The 14,908-nt window shown below is 40.3% G+C and overlaps 1 protein-coding gene across 1 annotated transcript; it reads left to right on the forward strand.

The window, feature by feature from the left end:
- The first annotated feature begins 1,691 nt into the window (after positions 1 to 1,691).
- LOC120957856 (uncharacterized) lies at positions 1,692 to 4,999 on the forward strand. The gene is made up of 3 exons (XM_049610084.1): positions 1,692 to 2,495; positions 2,565 to 2,642; positions 4,155 to 4,999. The coding sequence occupies exons 1-3, from the start codon at positions 2,142 to 2,144 to the stop codon at positions 4,935 to 4,937; spliced, it is 1,215 nt and encodes a 404-aa protein (XP_049466041.1). The 5' UTR covers positions 1,692 to 2,141; the 3' UTR covers positions 4,938 to 4,999.
- The last annotated feature ends 9,909 nt before the right edge of the window (positions 5,000 to 14,908 follow it).

The raw sequence follows: 14,908 nt of genomic DNA on the forward strand, positions 1-14,908 counted from the left end.
TTGGATCAAATATCGCCAATACGGGAGATAAAATGAGTTTTTCTCGTAAGGACAGCACTAAGAGTGCTCAAATGAGAATTGAAGTCAACTGAAGCAATGATGATATCGTCTAAATAAACTACTAATTTGTCTGCCTCAATAAATTCACGTAATATGTTATTGATAAATCGTTGGAATTCAGAAGGAGCGTTTTTTAATCCGAATGGCATTTTGACATACTCGTATTGACCATCAGGGGTAACAAACGAGGTATATTTAATCGAATCATCGTGCATTTTGACTTGATGAAAGCCACTTTTTAAATCTAGTAATGTAAAAATTCGCTTATTACTTAAATGTTCCAAACATGTTTCTATTAACGGCAGCGGAAAATTATCTCGAACAGTGAGAGGCCTATAGTCAATACACATGCGAATTTCCCCACTCTTCTTTCTGACCAAAACTAGAGGCGAAGCATACGGCGAATTACTTGGACGAATTATTTGTTTTTCTAATAAGTCATTAACTATTTCACGTACTTGATTTCGCTCTCCATATGATAGTCGACGGGGTTTTGTGAACAAAGGTATATATAGGTATATATATATTCCAAAGGTTTTATTCCAAACGAGTTTTTTACGGAGCAAGGTTTTTCCGACTTGTTTATTTGTGATTCCGTTTTCGAATGACAGACGTTGTCGTATCCTTTTGACAGTTAAGGATAAGGTATACATACATTTTGAGGTGAGGTTGACCAAGGTTCATATTTATGATACGTCTACAGCTCGGCCTTTCCTGACTTCATTAATTGCCCTCAATCCCTATCCTATTAGTGTTGCCCAAGATTGTTTGTAAAGAGTCAATCGCCACCAGGGAGAGGGACTATCCATCGTCTTATTTTATCAGCTTCCAAAATTCCGTCATAAGCTATTTGAGTCATTTGACACTCATCAATGTCACGGACGACGTACCGATCGTTTGGAAGTATTTTGTGTATAACATAGGGGCCCTTGTATCGAGCAACAAATTTTTTGTTTGAATTGACGGTGTTATTTATATTGCGCATGACCACAAATTCCCCTTCAGTAAACACAGGTGCTGGTTTAGATTTGATAGCATGTTGTCGTTCATTAATCCCTTGATGCTTGGTAATATTATTCGATGCTATGGTTCGTATTGTATTAAAATCCCAAGGTGAAGCTTGATTTTGATCATTTAGGTATTCTGTCAGTTCATCTAGAATCGGTCCTCGTTGTTCTGTTCCAAATAAAAGTACAGATGGAGAGAAGTGAGTAGATGCGTGAATTGTATTATTGAGCGCATATTCAACCGATGGAATTTGAACTGTCCAATCAGCATGATTAGTCGGATTCGTAAGTTTGCTTAAAATAGGTCGTAGGACGCGGTTGACCCGTTCTACTTGCCCATTTGCCTGAGGTGATCCTGTTGCGTTTAGTATATGTGTAATTCCTCGAGATGATACAAAATTTGAAAAATCATCGGACGTAAAACATGTTGCTCTATCGCTAATTATTCGCTTAGGGCGACTGTAATATGACATGTATAATTTAAGAGCATTGCACACTTCACGGGTGCTTGTAGATATTGTTGGGTATAACTTTGTAAACTTTGTGAAACTATCTATTACTACTAGCAAATGTTTCTTCTTTGAATCTATTGAAGGAAGAGGACCTATGAAATCGATATGTAAAGGCCGGGCTACATTGATCGTACTCGCAAGCGTAATTTTTATATTCACTAGCGCATCTGGCGGCGACCAGCGCAAGCTAGATGTGGGTATAATTTAAGTGCCAAAATTATTCATGCTTGGTGTCTCATCAATTTTCGACCAGGCTGTCTGTATGCCGTTTGACATGTTGATCAAAATCAATAAATTGCTACAGGTCAGGACGCCGAGTACTGCGGGGCAAATCGTCATTTGACAGTTGGGTGCCTAAGCTTCATACAAAGCGCACGACAACATTCCTTCCCATCTGCCAAACTCCATCCATCATGGCTTCCACAGCCAAATCTTCCACATATAATTGTAGTCAATGTTATCACCTTGATCGTAGCAGTGTGCATTGTTTATTGTTTGAATCGTTTGCCGGCCGGTGTTTAGTAGAAGTGAAAATGTTGTTGGTTCTCGATTTTTTGGAAAAATGAGCGAGCCAGAGCTTGAAAATGACAACAACGAAGTCCGGGATCGTTCCCGATCTCGTTCCCGTAGTCCGCATGCACGTCGTTTGTGGGTTCAAGACTTATTCCTGAACCGAAACGAAACCGGCAACCGGCTACTGACCGACATCACGACATCGGGTATATACGAGACGATGAACCGATTTTTAAGGATGAAGAAGGAAGATTTCTTCCATTTACTGTCCCTTGTTGGTCCAAAAATTGCGAAAATGGACACAGATTTCCGCAAAGCAATCACGGAACAGGAAAAGCTGCTGATAACATTGCGTTATCTTGCGACTGGAGAGACATTTACCAGCCTCCAATACGTGTTCCGGGTAAGTAATATTATTTTAGCTATTTGCTTTTTGCTAAGCACACTTTTATCAATCAACATATAATTTTAGGTGTCGAGGCATTCTATCAGCAGAATAGTTAAAGAGACGTGCGCATGTCTTATCGAGGCTTTGCGGGATTATGTCAAGGTAAGTTGCGGGTGTAACCAGCCTCGCTTCAGTGTTTATGTGTTTAAAACGTTCAGCCAGGTGGCAGGCACCAGGGCCTGCCAGTAAACTTTCCCGTTTGCCGGGGCCAACCATTGCTCTGGGGACTCTTTGGCTAGAGAAACAGAATGCATTGCGAACAACTGTACTCTAATCGCATGAATACAACGGTGTGAAGGTAAAAAAAATGATTTTCTAAATATTATTGCGATTGATAAAGACATCAACCCACACACAACAGTATTGATGAAGAGAGTAGAGTTGAAATTATAGCGAAAAACCTCATTTTTTCTACATGCATCTTTGGATCAAAATTCACTGCTTGGGTAGCAAATGCCGGCGGATAGTTCATGAAAAACGGAGCCGGAATGAACGTGTGAAATGTGCTGCACTACGTTTTCCTCTTCAACGTCCTCGTATAAAAAGAGTCAGCCGGAATCGATTCCGATCCGTGGGTGCAGCGGGTGCGCTAGGTCGGAGTTGGAATCAAATCCGACCCGCGGGTGCAACGAGTTCGGGTCGACCCGAAAGATCAGTAGGTGCGAGAAAGCATAAGCGAATCCGACCCGTTGGTGCAGCGAGTTCGGGTCGGGTCGGGCCACGGTAGGTTCAATACCCGATCCGAACTCGCTGCACCAACGGGTCAGAGTCGCTTATGCTTTCTCGCACCTACTGATCTTTCGGGTCGACCCGAACTCGTTGCAACCGAACCTACCGTGGCCCGACCCGACCCGAACTCGCAGCAACAACGGGTCGGAGTCGTTTATGCTTTCTCGCACCTACCGGAGTATTTGCACCCACTGAAACTACTTATACCTTTTGGGTTGACCCGAACGACTCCGGGTCGCTTTCTAATGGCTCCGACCCGATAGGTTCGGGTCGATCCGCCCATTACTAAAAGGTTCATGTAAAACGGAAACTTTTTTTTTCCTCGAACGTAGCTCTTCAATCAAGTAACTAATGTGATATACAAAACTCAAAAAGTATTCAAAGTTATGTTTTTAAAGATTTTTTTTTAATGTTTCTAATAATTCCCGCTGAATATTCATAATACGTCTCCTTTTTGGAGACGGAATAAGCCGAAGCTCATCGGCCACGTACCGGCCGAAATCGTCCGGATCTGCGGTTTCCGGTGCGCCTGTTGCACCCGAAACCGGTTGTTGCAGCCGGTTGTTGAGGGCCCCACTCACACCGTTTCCCTCGCGGATCGTGCCAGGAGTGACGGATAAGGCAGAAGGGTAGGAAGAAGGAGTGGGAGAGAATGGCTCGGGGTCGAAGGCAACCGCGGCATCCCAATCGATGTCGTCCAACGATTGTGGAACCGCGTAGGCTGCCTCCACGAGGGAACGGGGAGTGAGGCCCTCATCGTCGTAGCCAAGCTGAAAAAAAAAGAAAATGAACATTAAAATCATAATTTATGTTTCTCATAAGCTCTAAAATATACAGTAACTAAAACATGCATTGAAATCATTCCTCTATTTTATTTTCTTTTAGCTACCCTCTACCGAAGAAGAATGGCTTGCAATCTCAAGACGATTTGAGCAGCGCTGGAGATTTCCTCACGCAATAGGTGCAATCGATGGGAAGCACGTTGAAATTATTTGCCCTCGTAATAGCGGATCCGAATATCACAACTATCAAAAATTTTTTAGTATTGTATTAATGGTTGTGGTCGATGCTGATTATAACTTTTTATGGGCAGATGCTGGTGGTAAGGGAGGAATATCGGACGGTGGAATATTTAAAAACACACGGCTGTATCACAAGCTAGAAAACGACCAACTAAACATTCCACCAGCAACGCCATTGCAGGTCCCGTACCAAACCCCAGTCCCATACTTTATTCTCGGTGACAAGGCATTTGCCTTTACCAATTACTGCTTAAGACCGTACAGCGGGGTGCATCCTCCTGATTCAATGGAGCGTATATTCAACAAAATGCACTCTACTTGTCGTATGCCAGTTGAAAATTCGCTTGGAATATTAGCGAATCGATGGAGAGTGCTCAAAGGCATACAACTGCAGCCGGATGTTGCCAAAAACATTGTTTTGACAACAGTTTACTTGCACAATTTTTTGCGCAAGCATGCTTCGCGGGACACATACACACCCCCGTCTGCATTTGATAGGGTTGTTCGCGGGCGACGAGTCGATGGAGATTGGAGAAGTGAAGGGGGCTTGACCGATCTCCAAAACATTGCTTCCCGACCTTCAGAAAATCTTGCTGACATAAGGAACCACATTGCAAACCATTTAAAACATAATCGTTCTACGTAAATCCATCCAACCAATACCATGGATATTAAAATTAATAATAAATTATGAAATCGCAAACACAACTACACCAACTATTCTGTACATTACTACCAGCATGGTTATTTATAATATACATTTAAGTACGCGAGTGCAACAACTACGGATTTTTTTAAGCATTACTCGCCTGCTCTATTAGCGGCTGGATAAACTGGCTGGCTTACTAGCTCACTCACCGAATAAAGGTGGCCACATGCCTGTTGTGTTTGGTTGCTGCTGGTGGATCGAGTGGACGAACGTGGCGATAATCATACGCATGTAACTATGTACAGTAAAATCTTTCTACAATCAATTCTCTTCAAGATTGATCATGGAGAAACTTAACTATAGCTACGTACACGATAGCGATTCGCCCAAACACATTATCGGACGAATTGGCCATCGACCCGCTGAAATAGCGGAGTATCACGGACGATCGTAACAAGCAGGGTACGCTCGTCTATCAACTACGCACCTGCTTCCAGCGCAACGATCGATTGCCAATTGTTATTGCCGATTGCAATTGCACAACGAGCGAAGAAAGAATCCATCGTCATGTCAGCACTATCATTCCGGACGGCTATACATATTGGTCTCGTGCTGTTGACGTGGTGCGCTGGTCAGCATTTCCTGCTTGTCGTGATCGTCCGTATATGTGTACATTTTAAGGATCATAGGAACACTTCGTGTGTGAAATGATTCATTTGTATTAGAACTTTGACGAACGAAGCACATACTACTGTGGTGTTATGGGGAAAACCACCATGATATACTTTGTTCGTCAAAATGTTTATTTTATAAGTGCAAAAGAGAGCTTTTTTATGTATATAACAAACGAGCTTCGCATTAAGTTAGTTAAATAGAATGTGAGTAAGGTCAACTAGTTCGTCGGAGAACATCTATCAATCATGGATACCCAAATGTGTTGATGCTCAATACTAGGCATTTATGAAAAAAAATGATTTGAAAGCTGACATTAGCTTCCACGCCAAAGATTAAACAAACTAGTTAACCCACACCACTAGTTATTTAAAATAAGTATAAACATACTCACCGTGTCTACATGCACCGCATCTTGGGTGGCCTCGTCTACAAAAGACATCGCTTGGTAGGCGAACCACCGTGGCCGGAACACGTCGTCATTGCCTAAAATAAAACAATAATAAATTGGGATGAGAAATAATAAATTAACTGTATATATATTTTCCTACATGTACCTGCACCGGTTTGCGTCGTCTTCTTGACCTTGGCCTTGTTGGTCCGATAAATGCCAAGGAGTCGGGACCACAGATGTTTCGCATCTTGTGGCGAAACCTCCTCCTTGGCCGCTATCGCAGCCCACGCGTCGCCCTTCAAAACTACATTTTTATAGTTTTTATTTTTTTTCTCCCACAAAACACGGTGCTTTTGCACCTCGGCAATGAAGCGGAGGCTTTTTTCATGATCCTGGAATGAAAAAGAAAATTCAGTTAAATACTTCCCTTTTTTAATTTAAATTAAAACAACAGAAAGGTCGACAATCGCGTGATAATTCGGTCATGCTAGCCGTCACACCGGAACCACAGTGATAATAATAACACGTGCTATTTTTATATTAAATGTATACAAATAGGCCGGTAAATTTTGCTTACAATTTTGTAAAAAAAAGTTCTACCAAGCAATATGACAAAGCCGTTCCTCATGAATAAAAAAACTCGCTCTATACTAAAAACCGCTACAATACCAAAACGAACAACCAGTTTCACACACTCTGCAATGTAGTTTAAATGATGAAATAGATGGACAAACCCTACAACAAATTATTTAAGCACTTGTGAAACCTACAAACACTACATTTTTCAATAAAATGTTCAGCACAATTGCGGCCCCGAGCCGAGCCGGCGATTCACAGACAACAGTTCACACACACACACACAATTTTCGTTAAAAACAGTTGTACTTACTATTTTTTCATTGCGTCGACTGCTTCCTGCTTGTTCCATGGCTAGAAATACAATATGTATGTTAAATTACCACATATTTTCAAAAAAACATACACGACAAAATATCGAACATACTCACCGAGCTGTTTGTTTACTGGTTTGTGATCAAAATTATAGGCTCCTCGACCCAAAACGCTTTTTGACAGATAAATTATACCAGCCTCTAGCTTCGACCCGCCGCCGCTAGATGGCGTACGCGTTCACAAAAATTACACTCAGGAGTACGATCAATGTAGCCCGGCCTTAATGTATCAAAGGGATTGGCAATTTTAGGTATAGTGTATAAGTTTTTATGATTAGTTTTCACGGGGGCGGAATATATAACACATTTCATACAGTTTTTAATGTAATTGTGAATTCTAGTTTTCATTTGTGAAAAATAATAATTCTTATTGATTTGTAAATAGCATTTATCGACTGCCAGATGTCCTATTTTTTCGTGAATATATCGAATTACATTGTTAATCATTTCTGATGGTACATAGAATTTAAATCGACCTGGTGAAGACTGTTTGTATACTACTCCATCACGAAGAGTGAAATCACTTACTGACCTAGACTGTAGTTCAGTTTTTATTTTTTGAATATTTACATCACGAGCTTGTGCAATCCGTAATTGGAAATCTATATCCAGATCATCTATCACTGCTACGTGTTCTATTCGACTTAATGCATCTACATGAGGCATAGATGATCCAGGCCTATGTTGCATTGAATAGTCATAATTTTCTAGGAATAATGACCAACGAGCGATTTTTGCTGATAAATTGCGGTTTTGCAGTGTTTGGACCAATGAGTTACAATCTGTTACTATTTTTATGGGAATGCCATGGACGTAAGTGTGAAATCTTTGGAGTGCGTAAATTACTGAAAGTGTCTCCAGCTCATAACTATGTAATTTGGATTCATCGTCCGATGTTGTTTTTGAAAAGTAAGCAATTGGGTGAAACTTATCATCATCTTGTTTTTGTAGTAAAACCGATCCAAAACCAGTAGAACTTGCATCGCAATGTAGTTCGGTTTCTCTGCTAGGGTCGTAAATTGACAGCTCAGGTGATTGAATAAGTTTATTTCGTAAAGTTTCGAATGATTGAATGCATTCATTAGTAAACTCAAATGGTACTTTTTCTTTTAATAAGTTTGTTAGTGGTTTTGCAATATTTGAAAAAGATGAACCGCCGAAAAAATGAAAATAAGCCTAAGCACTGTTGAACTTGTTTCTTGCTACGAGGAAAGGGGTAGTTTTTAATTGATTTAATATGATGTTCACTCGGACGTATTCCTAAACAGTTTGCATTGTAACCAAGGTATTCTAATTCCCTTTGGGCAAATTTGCATTTGTCCAGTCGTAACTCCAAACCATTTTTGCGTATCGCGTTTAACACTTGTCCGATCAGTTCACGATGTTGGTCAAAATCTTTTGAAGCAATCAAAATGTCGTCTATATACACTACCAATTCCCCTCGTTCAATAAATTCTCTAAGTACCGAATTAATAAAGCGTTGGAACTCAGCCGGAGCATTTTTCAATCCGAAGGGCATGCGGGTATATTCGTACTGCCCATCAGGTGTAACGAACGCCGTATATTTAATCGATTCTTCATCCATAACTAACTGATGAAATCCGCTTTTGAGGTCTAGTAACGTAAAGTATTGTTTATGTCCCAAATGTTCTAGGCAGGTGTCTATAAGAGGCAATGGAAAATTATCACGAACTGTTACTTTATTTAATGGTCTGTAATCAACACATTTTCTAACTTCGCCATTTTTCTTTCGAACCAGGACTAAGGCAGACGCGTATGGTGAGTTACTTGGGCGTATGATATTTTTTTCTAGCAGGTCCTTTACTATTACTTTTACTTTTTCTCTTTCAGCAAATGACAACCGTCTTGGTTTGGTAGAAATAGGAGTGTCATGTAAGAGATTTATTTTCATAGTATAAGTTGAGGGTACGATTGCATTTGTAGGAAACTCTAAATAATTTTTTGTTATCGATTCAATTACAGCTTCACTTTGGTATTTTGTAAGGTTTTTACCAATATCAATGGGATTTGTTTGATCAACAACATCTATCATACACAAAGAAGAAAATGTATCGGTAAACACATCGATCGACTCATGAGCTAAAGCAGAAAATGAGCAATCTCCCTCCCGACGTGCGACTGACCTCTTTACAATGTCAAGTGTATGGAGCTTTTGATATAAATTCGTTTTTATTAAAGGCAGCTTTTTCATATTATTCATGTTCAATAAAGTGTTTATAGTGTACGTATTTTGAATCTGATTGAGTTGAATATTTAACTTGGATAATGCATCTCTACCAAGAATCATTGGCCATTCCATGTATATTTTTGGAAGGACGATAAAGGTGTGACGTATCGTGGTCTTGGCAAGTTGTACTCGCATCTCCACAAATCCTAACGTTAATAAATTTGGGCCTCCTATTCCACGCAACATGGACGTCCTAGGTTCTCCAACAAGAGATTTAGGGAGAACGTTTTCATTAACGAAGCTTTTAGGGCTACCAGTATCCAAAAGAGAAACTAATTTTAGTGATTTGCTCCATACATCTTGACTCTTATAGGCAACACTTACCTCTTGGTTGGCGTTAAGAGTAAAAACTGGTTCCGTCACAGGCGTTGTTTCTAGATGTTCAGGACCATTTGTAGTAACGGCAATCTGCTGAACCCGTTGAGGACAATTTCGATAGACATGATCAGTCTGACCGCACTTGAAACAGGACCGCGGAAGTCGAATCGGCATGCGGCAGAAGTTTTCCGAATGTCCATATTTCCGGCAATTAAGGCATCTGGGAGTCGACTGGTTTGGTTCAGCTCGCGCAATCTGGACTCGTGGTTGTTGAACAGACGATTTCTGGACCGTTGTCTGTACACGTGTTCGTATATATTCATACTCTTTCAATAGAGGTTTCAGCGTCTCGATCGATTTTGCGATGAATCGCATGGATGCAGTATGTATGGGGTCACCGAGACCGTCAATGATGATATGCACCAGTTCGTTTTCCGGAATTGAAGCTGCCGCTGCAATGTGTTGCATGTCTAACAAATATCTAAGCGTTGTTTCGTTAGCGTTCAGATGGCGTGCTCTAAGATTTTTATAGATGACTTCTTTAGAAGGCTTGTTGTTAAATTCTTTTAGCAATTCGCCCTTCAACTCCTCGTAATTTTTTGATTTAGTAGTTTGTGCCAATAAAACAGCTGTGCTCGTTAACGATCGACGCAAAAGCGGCAGTTTTTGAGGCTCTGGGACGTTTGTCATAACGAAAATGTCCTCAAGGGAACGAATCCAAGCACACACATCTTCATCGCCTTCTCCGGTGAACTTTGGCACTATTGTTTCTATATATTGAATAGTATTCATTGATATTGGTTTAAGGTGAGTTGGTTAAAGCTCAGCTATTTCTTCTTCTAAAGATAAAAGTTTTTTTTCTAGCTCCAGGCGTTTTACTTTCATTTCGAGTGAGGCTATAGCAGCGGCTTCGTCATTTGAGGTTATGTCATCACCATCTCCACGTGTTTTATCAGCCGCCATTTCCTGACTTGTTGTCTTCTTCACGTTGTCTGCAAACAATTGTCGTAGTTGCGTCGCCTTTGCCGTCTCTGGGTATTCAATACCAGCTGCGTCTAATGACCATTTTATTTCTTCTGTTGTAGGCATACTTGTAGATTAATCCCACTTCTGACATGTAAACTAAGGTTTTATTCCGAACGAGTTTTTTACGGAGCAAGGTTTTTCCGACTTGTTTATTTGTGATTCCGTTTTCGAATGACAGACGTTGTCATATCCTTTTGACAGTTAAGGATAAGGTATACATACATTTTGAGGTGAGGTTGACCAAGGTTCATATTTATGATACGTCTACAATATATATATATATATATATATATATATATATATATATATATATATATATATATATATATATATATATATATATATATATATATATATATATATATATATATATATATATATATATATTTAGGGGCCCCACAAAAGTGGTCCCTAATTTTTTATGTCGCGAACGCGTTGGGTTTCGTGAGTAGGTAATACGGAACTTTATTTTACACTATATTATGAACGGTTGCGCACGTTCGTGCGAGAGGGTTTCACGTTGAGGAAGTTTCGAGCGCGGAGCGAAGGAAGAGGTCTGTTCGCTTTCGAGGTTGGGTCGCAAGAGAGAGAATGTGCTCGCTGACAGCAGGAAGTGTAGCGCTGGACACGCGGCGCACGTCACTTTGACACATTCGTGTGCCTGGTGAGTGCGCTTCACGGAGATCCGTGTCCTTGTCCCTGGATGTCACGATCGCTCACGATTCCCACGCCAGATGGCGGTCTGGTCGCTACAGTACTCCCCTCCTAGAGCGGTGTCACCGGTAACGTAGAGGTATGATGACCTTCCGCTGAGACCTGGTGACGCCGGTCGATACCGTCTGGTCGTTGCGGCGTAGGATGGAGGGTGGTGGGGCGTCGACGGCGGCTCGGTCGGTTTGTCTCGATGTCGTCGGGTGCGATGGTGGTGCGGGTGTCGTCTGATTACGCACTGGTTGTTCGCGCGACGTCGGTTTGGAGGCTGCGGTGGCGTCTCTGCGGTCCGAATTTGCCTGGACGTCCGGTAACGGCAGAGTTTCCGAGTGGTCGGTTGTTGGCGGCAGCAGGTTTGTCGTTAGCCCTTCCCACGAGCACTGCGGGGCCGGGGTGGCTTCCTCTTCTGCACCATACGCTGGTTTTAAGCGGTCGATCGAAACCAGCGTTGGCTGTCCACGTAGGAGTATCTGAAAAGACTTAGGATTGCGTGTATATATATATATACACGCGTGTATATATATATATATATATATATATATATGTATATATATATATATTGTAAACAACGTCATGCTCGTTCTTTAACTGATTATATATATATATATATATATATATATATATATATATATATATATATATATATATATATATATATATATATATATATATATATTGTAAACAACGTCATGCTCGTTCTTTAACTGATTTGAAGCGACTATTGAAACGGTACGAGCAAATCCGCCCTCAACACATTGCAACACCATCATCATCAGGGACCATCCGCCAGCCAAGTAATGTGTCAAGAACATCGGATAACCAGCAGGCACCCGCTGTAGTGAGATGCTACAACTGCTCTCAATTTGGACACTATCAGAATTCCTGCCCTATGCCACGTCGACCACCAGTCTTGTCGACAGCTAGATGACCTATTTTTTCATGAACATGACGAATGATGTTTTCTGACATTTCACGTGGAACGTATAGTTGTAGTCCCTTGGAAGGTGATACGCGATATACTAACCCGTCCTGCAATGTAAAACCAGCAACAGGCCCCAACTCTAAGTTTTTTTTTTTTATTTCCTCAATGTCGGAATCTCGGGCCTGAGCTACTTGTAGTTGAAAGTCCAAATCAATTTCATTGACAGCGCAACTTGATTCCAATCTGCTTAAAGCTTCGACATGATTCATAGAGGAACCCGCACGATGTTGAATGGAATATTCGTAATTTTCAAGGAAAAGCGACCATCGAGCAATTTTGGCTGAGGTGTTACGGTTTTTGAGGGTTTCCACGAGAGAGTTACAGTCTGTAACAATTTTTACGGGTATTCCATGAACATAAACATGAAAGCGCTTCAAAGCATATATGATCGACAATGTTTCTAGTTCATAACTATGGAGCTTCATTCGTGGTTGTGCTCTTAGAAAAATATGCTATGGGATGGAATCTGCCATCATCTTGTTTTTGTAACAAAACCGCACCGAAACCAGAAGAACTGGCATCACAGTGCAGTTCTGTCTCACGTTTTGGATCAAATATCGCCAATACGGGAGATAAAATGAGTTTTTCTCGTAAGGACAGCACTAAGAGTGCTCAAATGAGAATTGAAGTCAACTGAAGCAATGATGATATCGTCTAAATAAACTACTAATTTGTCTGCCTCAATAAATTCACGTAATATGTTATTGATAAATCGTTGGAATTCAGAAGGAGCGTTTTTTAATCCGAATGGCATTTTGACATACTCGTATTGACCATCAGGGGTAACAAACGAGGTATATTTAATCGAATCATCGTGCATTTTGACTTGATGAAAGCCACTTTTTAAATCTAGTAATGTAAAAATTCGCTTATTACTTAAATGTTCCAAACATGTTTCTATTAACGGCAGCGGAAAATTATCTCGAACAGTGAGAGGCCTATAGTCAATACACATGCGAATTTCCCCACTCTTCTTTCTGACCAAAACTAGAGGCGAAGCATACGGCGAATTACTTGGACGAATTATTTGTTTTTCTAATAAGTCATTAACTATTTCACGTACTTGATTTCGCTCTCCATATGATAGTCGACGGGGTTTTGTGAACAAAGGTATATATAGGTATATATATATTCCAAAGGTTTTATTCCAAACGAGTTTTTTACGGAGCAAGGTTTTTCCGACTTGTTTATTTGTGATTCCGTTTTCGAATGACAGACGTTGTCGTATCCTTTTGACAGTTAAGGATAAGGTATACATACATTTTGAGGTGAGGTTGACCAAGGTTCATATTTATGATACGTCTACAGCTCGGCCTTTCCTGACTTCATTAATTGCCCTCAATCCCTATCCTATTAGTGTTGCCCAAGATTGTTTGTAAAGAGTCAATCGCCACCAGGGAGAGGGACTATCCATCGTCTTATTTTATCAGCTTCCAAAATTCCGTCATAAGCTATTTGAGTCATTTGACACTCATCAATGTCACGGACGACGTACCGATCGTTTGGAAGTATTTTGTGTATAACATAGGGGCCCTTGTATCGAGCAACAAATTTTTTGTTTGAATTGACGGTGTTATTTATATTGCGCATGACCACAAATTCCCCTTCAGTAAACACAGGTGCTGGTTTAGATTTGATAGCATGTTGTCGTTCATTAATCCCTTGATGCTTGGTAATATTATTCGATGCTATGGTTCGTATTGTATTAAAATCCCAAGGTGAAGCTTGATTTTGATCATTTAGGTATTCTGTCAGTTCATCTAGAATCGGTCCTCGTTGTTCTGTTCCAAATAAAAGTACAGATGGAGAGAAGTGAGTAGATGCGTGAATTGTATTATTGAGCGCATATTCAACCGATGGAATTTGAACTGTCCAATCAGCATGATTAGTCGGATTCGTAAGTTTGCTTAAAATAGGTCGTAGGACGCGGTTGACCCGTTCTACTTGCCCATTTGCCTGAGGTGATCCTGTTGCGTTTAGTATATGTGTAATTCCTCGAGATGATACAAAATTTGAAAAATCATCGGACGTAAAACATGTTGCTCTATCGCTAATTATTCGCTTAGGGCGACTGTAATATGACATGTATAATTTAAGAGCATTGCACACTTCACGGGTGCTTGTAGATATTGTTGGGTATAACTTTGTAAACTTTGTGAAACTATCTATTACTACTAGCAAATGTTTCTTCTTTGAATCTATTGAAGGAAGAGGACCTATGAAATCGATATGTAATGTATCAAAGGGATTGGCAATTTTAGGTATAGTGTATAAGTTTTTATGATTAGTTTTCACGGGGGCGGAATATATAACACATTTCATACAGTTTTTAATGTAATTGTGAATTCTAGTTTTCATTTGTGAAAAATAATAATTCTTATTGATTTGTAAATAGCATTTATCGACTGCCAGATGTCCTATTTTTTCGTGAATATATCGAATTACATTGTTAATCATTTCTGATGGTACATAGAATTTAAATCGACCTGGTGAAGACTGTTTGTATACTACTCCATCACGAAGAGTGAAATCACTTACTGACCTAGACTGTAGTTCAGTTTTTATTTTTTGAATATTTACATCACGAGCTTGTGCAATCCGTAATTGGAAATCTATATCCAGATCATCTATCACTGCTACGTGTTCTATTCGACTTAATGCATCTAC

This window comes from Anopheles coluzzii, chromosome 3 (assembly GCF_943734685.1).
Source record: "Anopheles coluzzii chromosome 3, AcolN3, whole genome shotgun sequence".
In the NCBI taxonomy this organism is placed as follows: Eukaryota; Metazoa; Arthropoda; class Insecta; order Diptera; family Culicidae; genus Anopheles; species Anopheles coluzzii.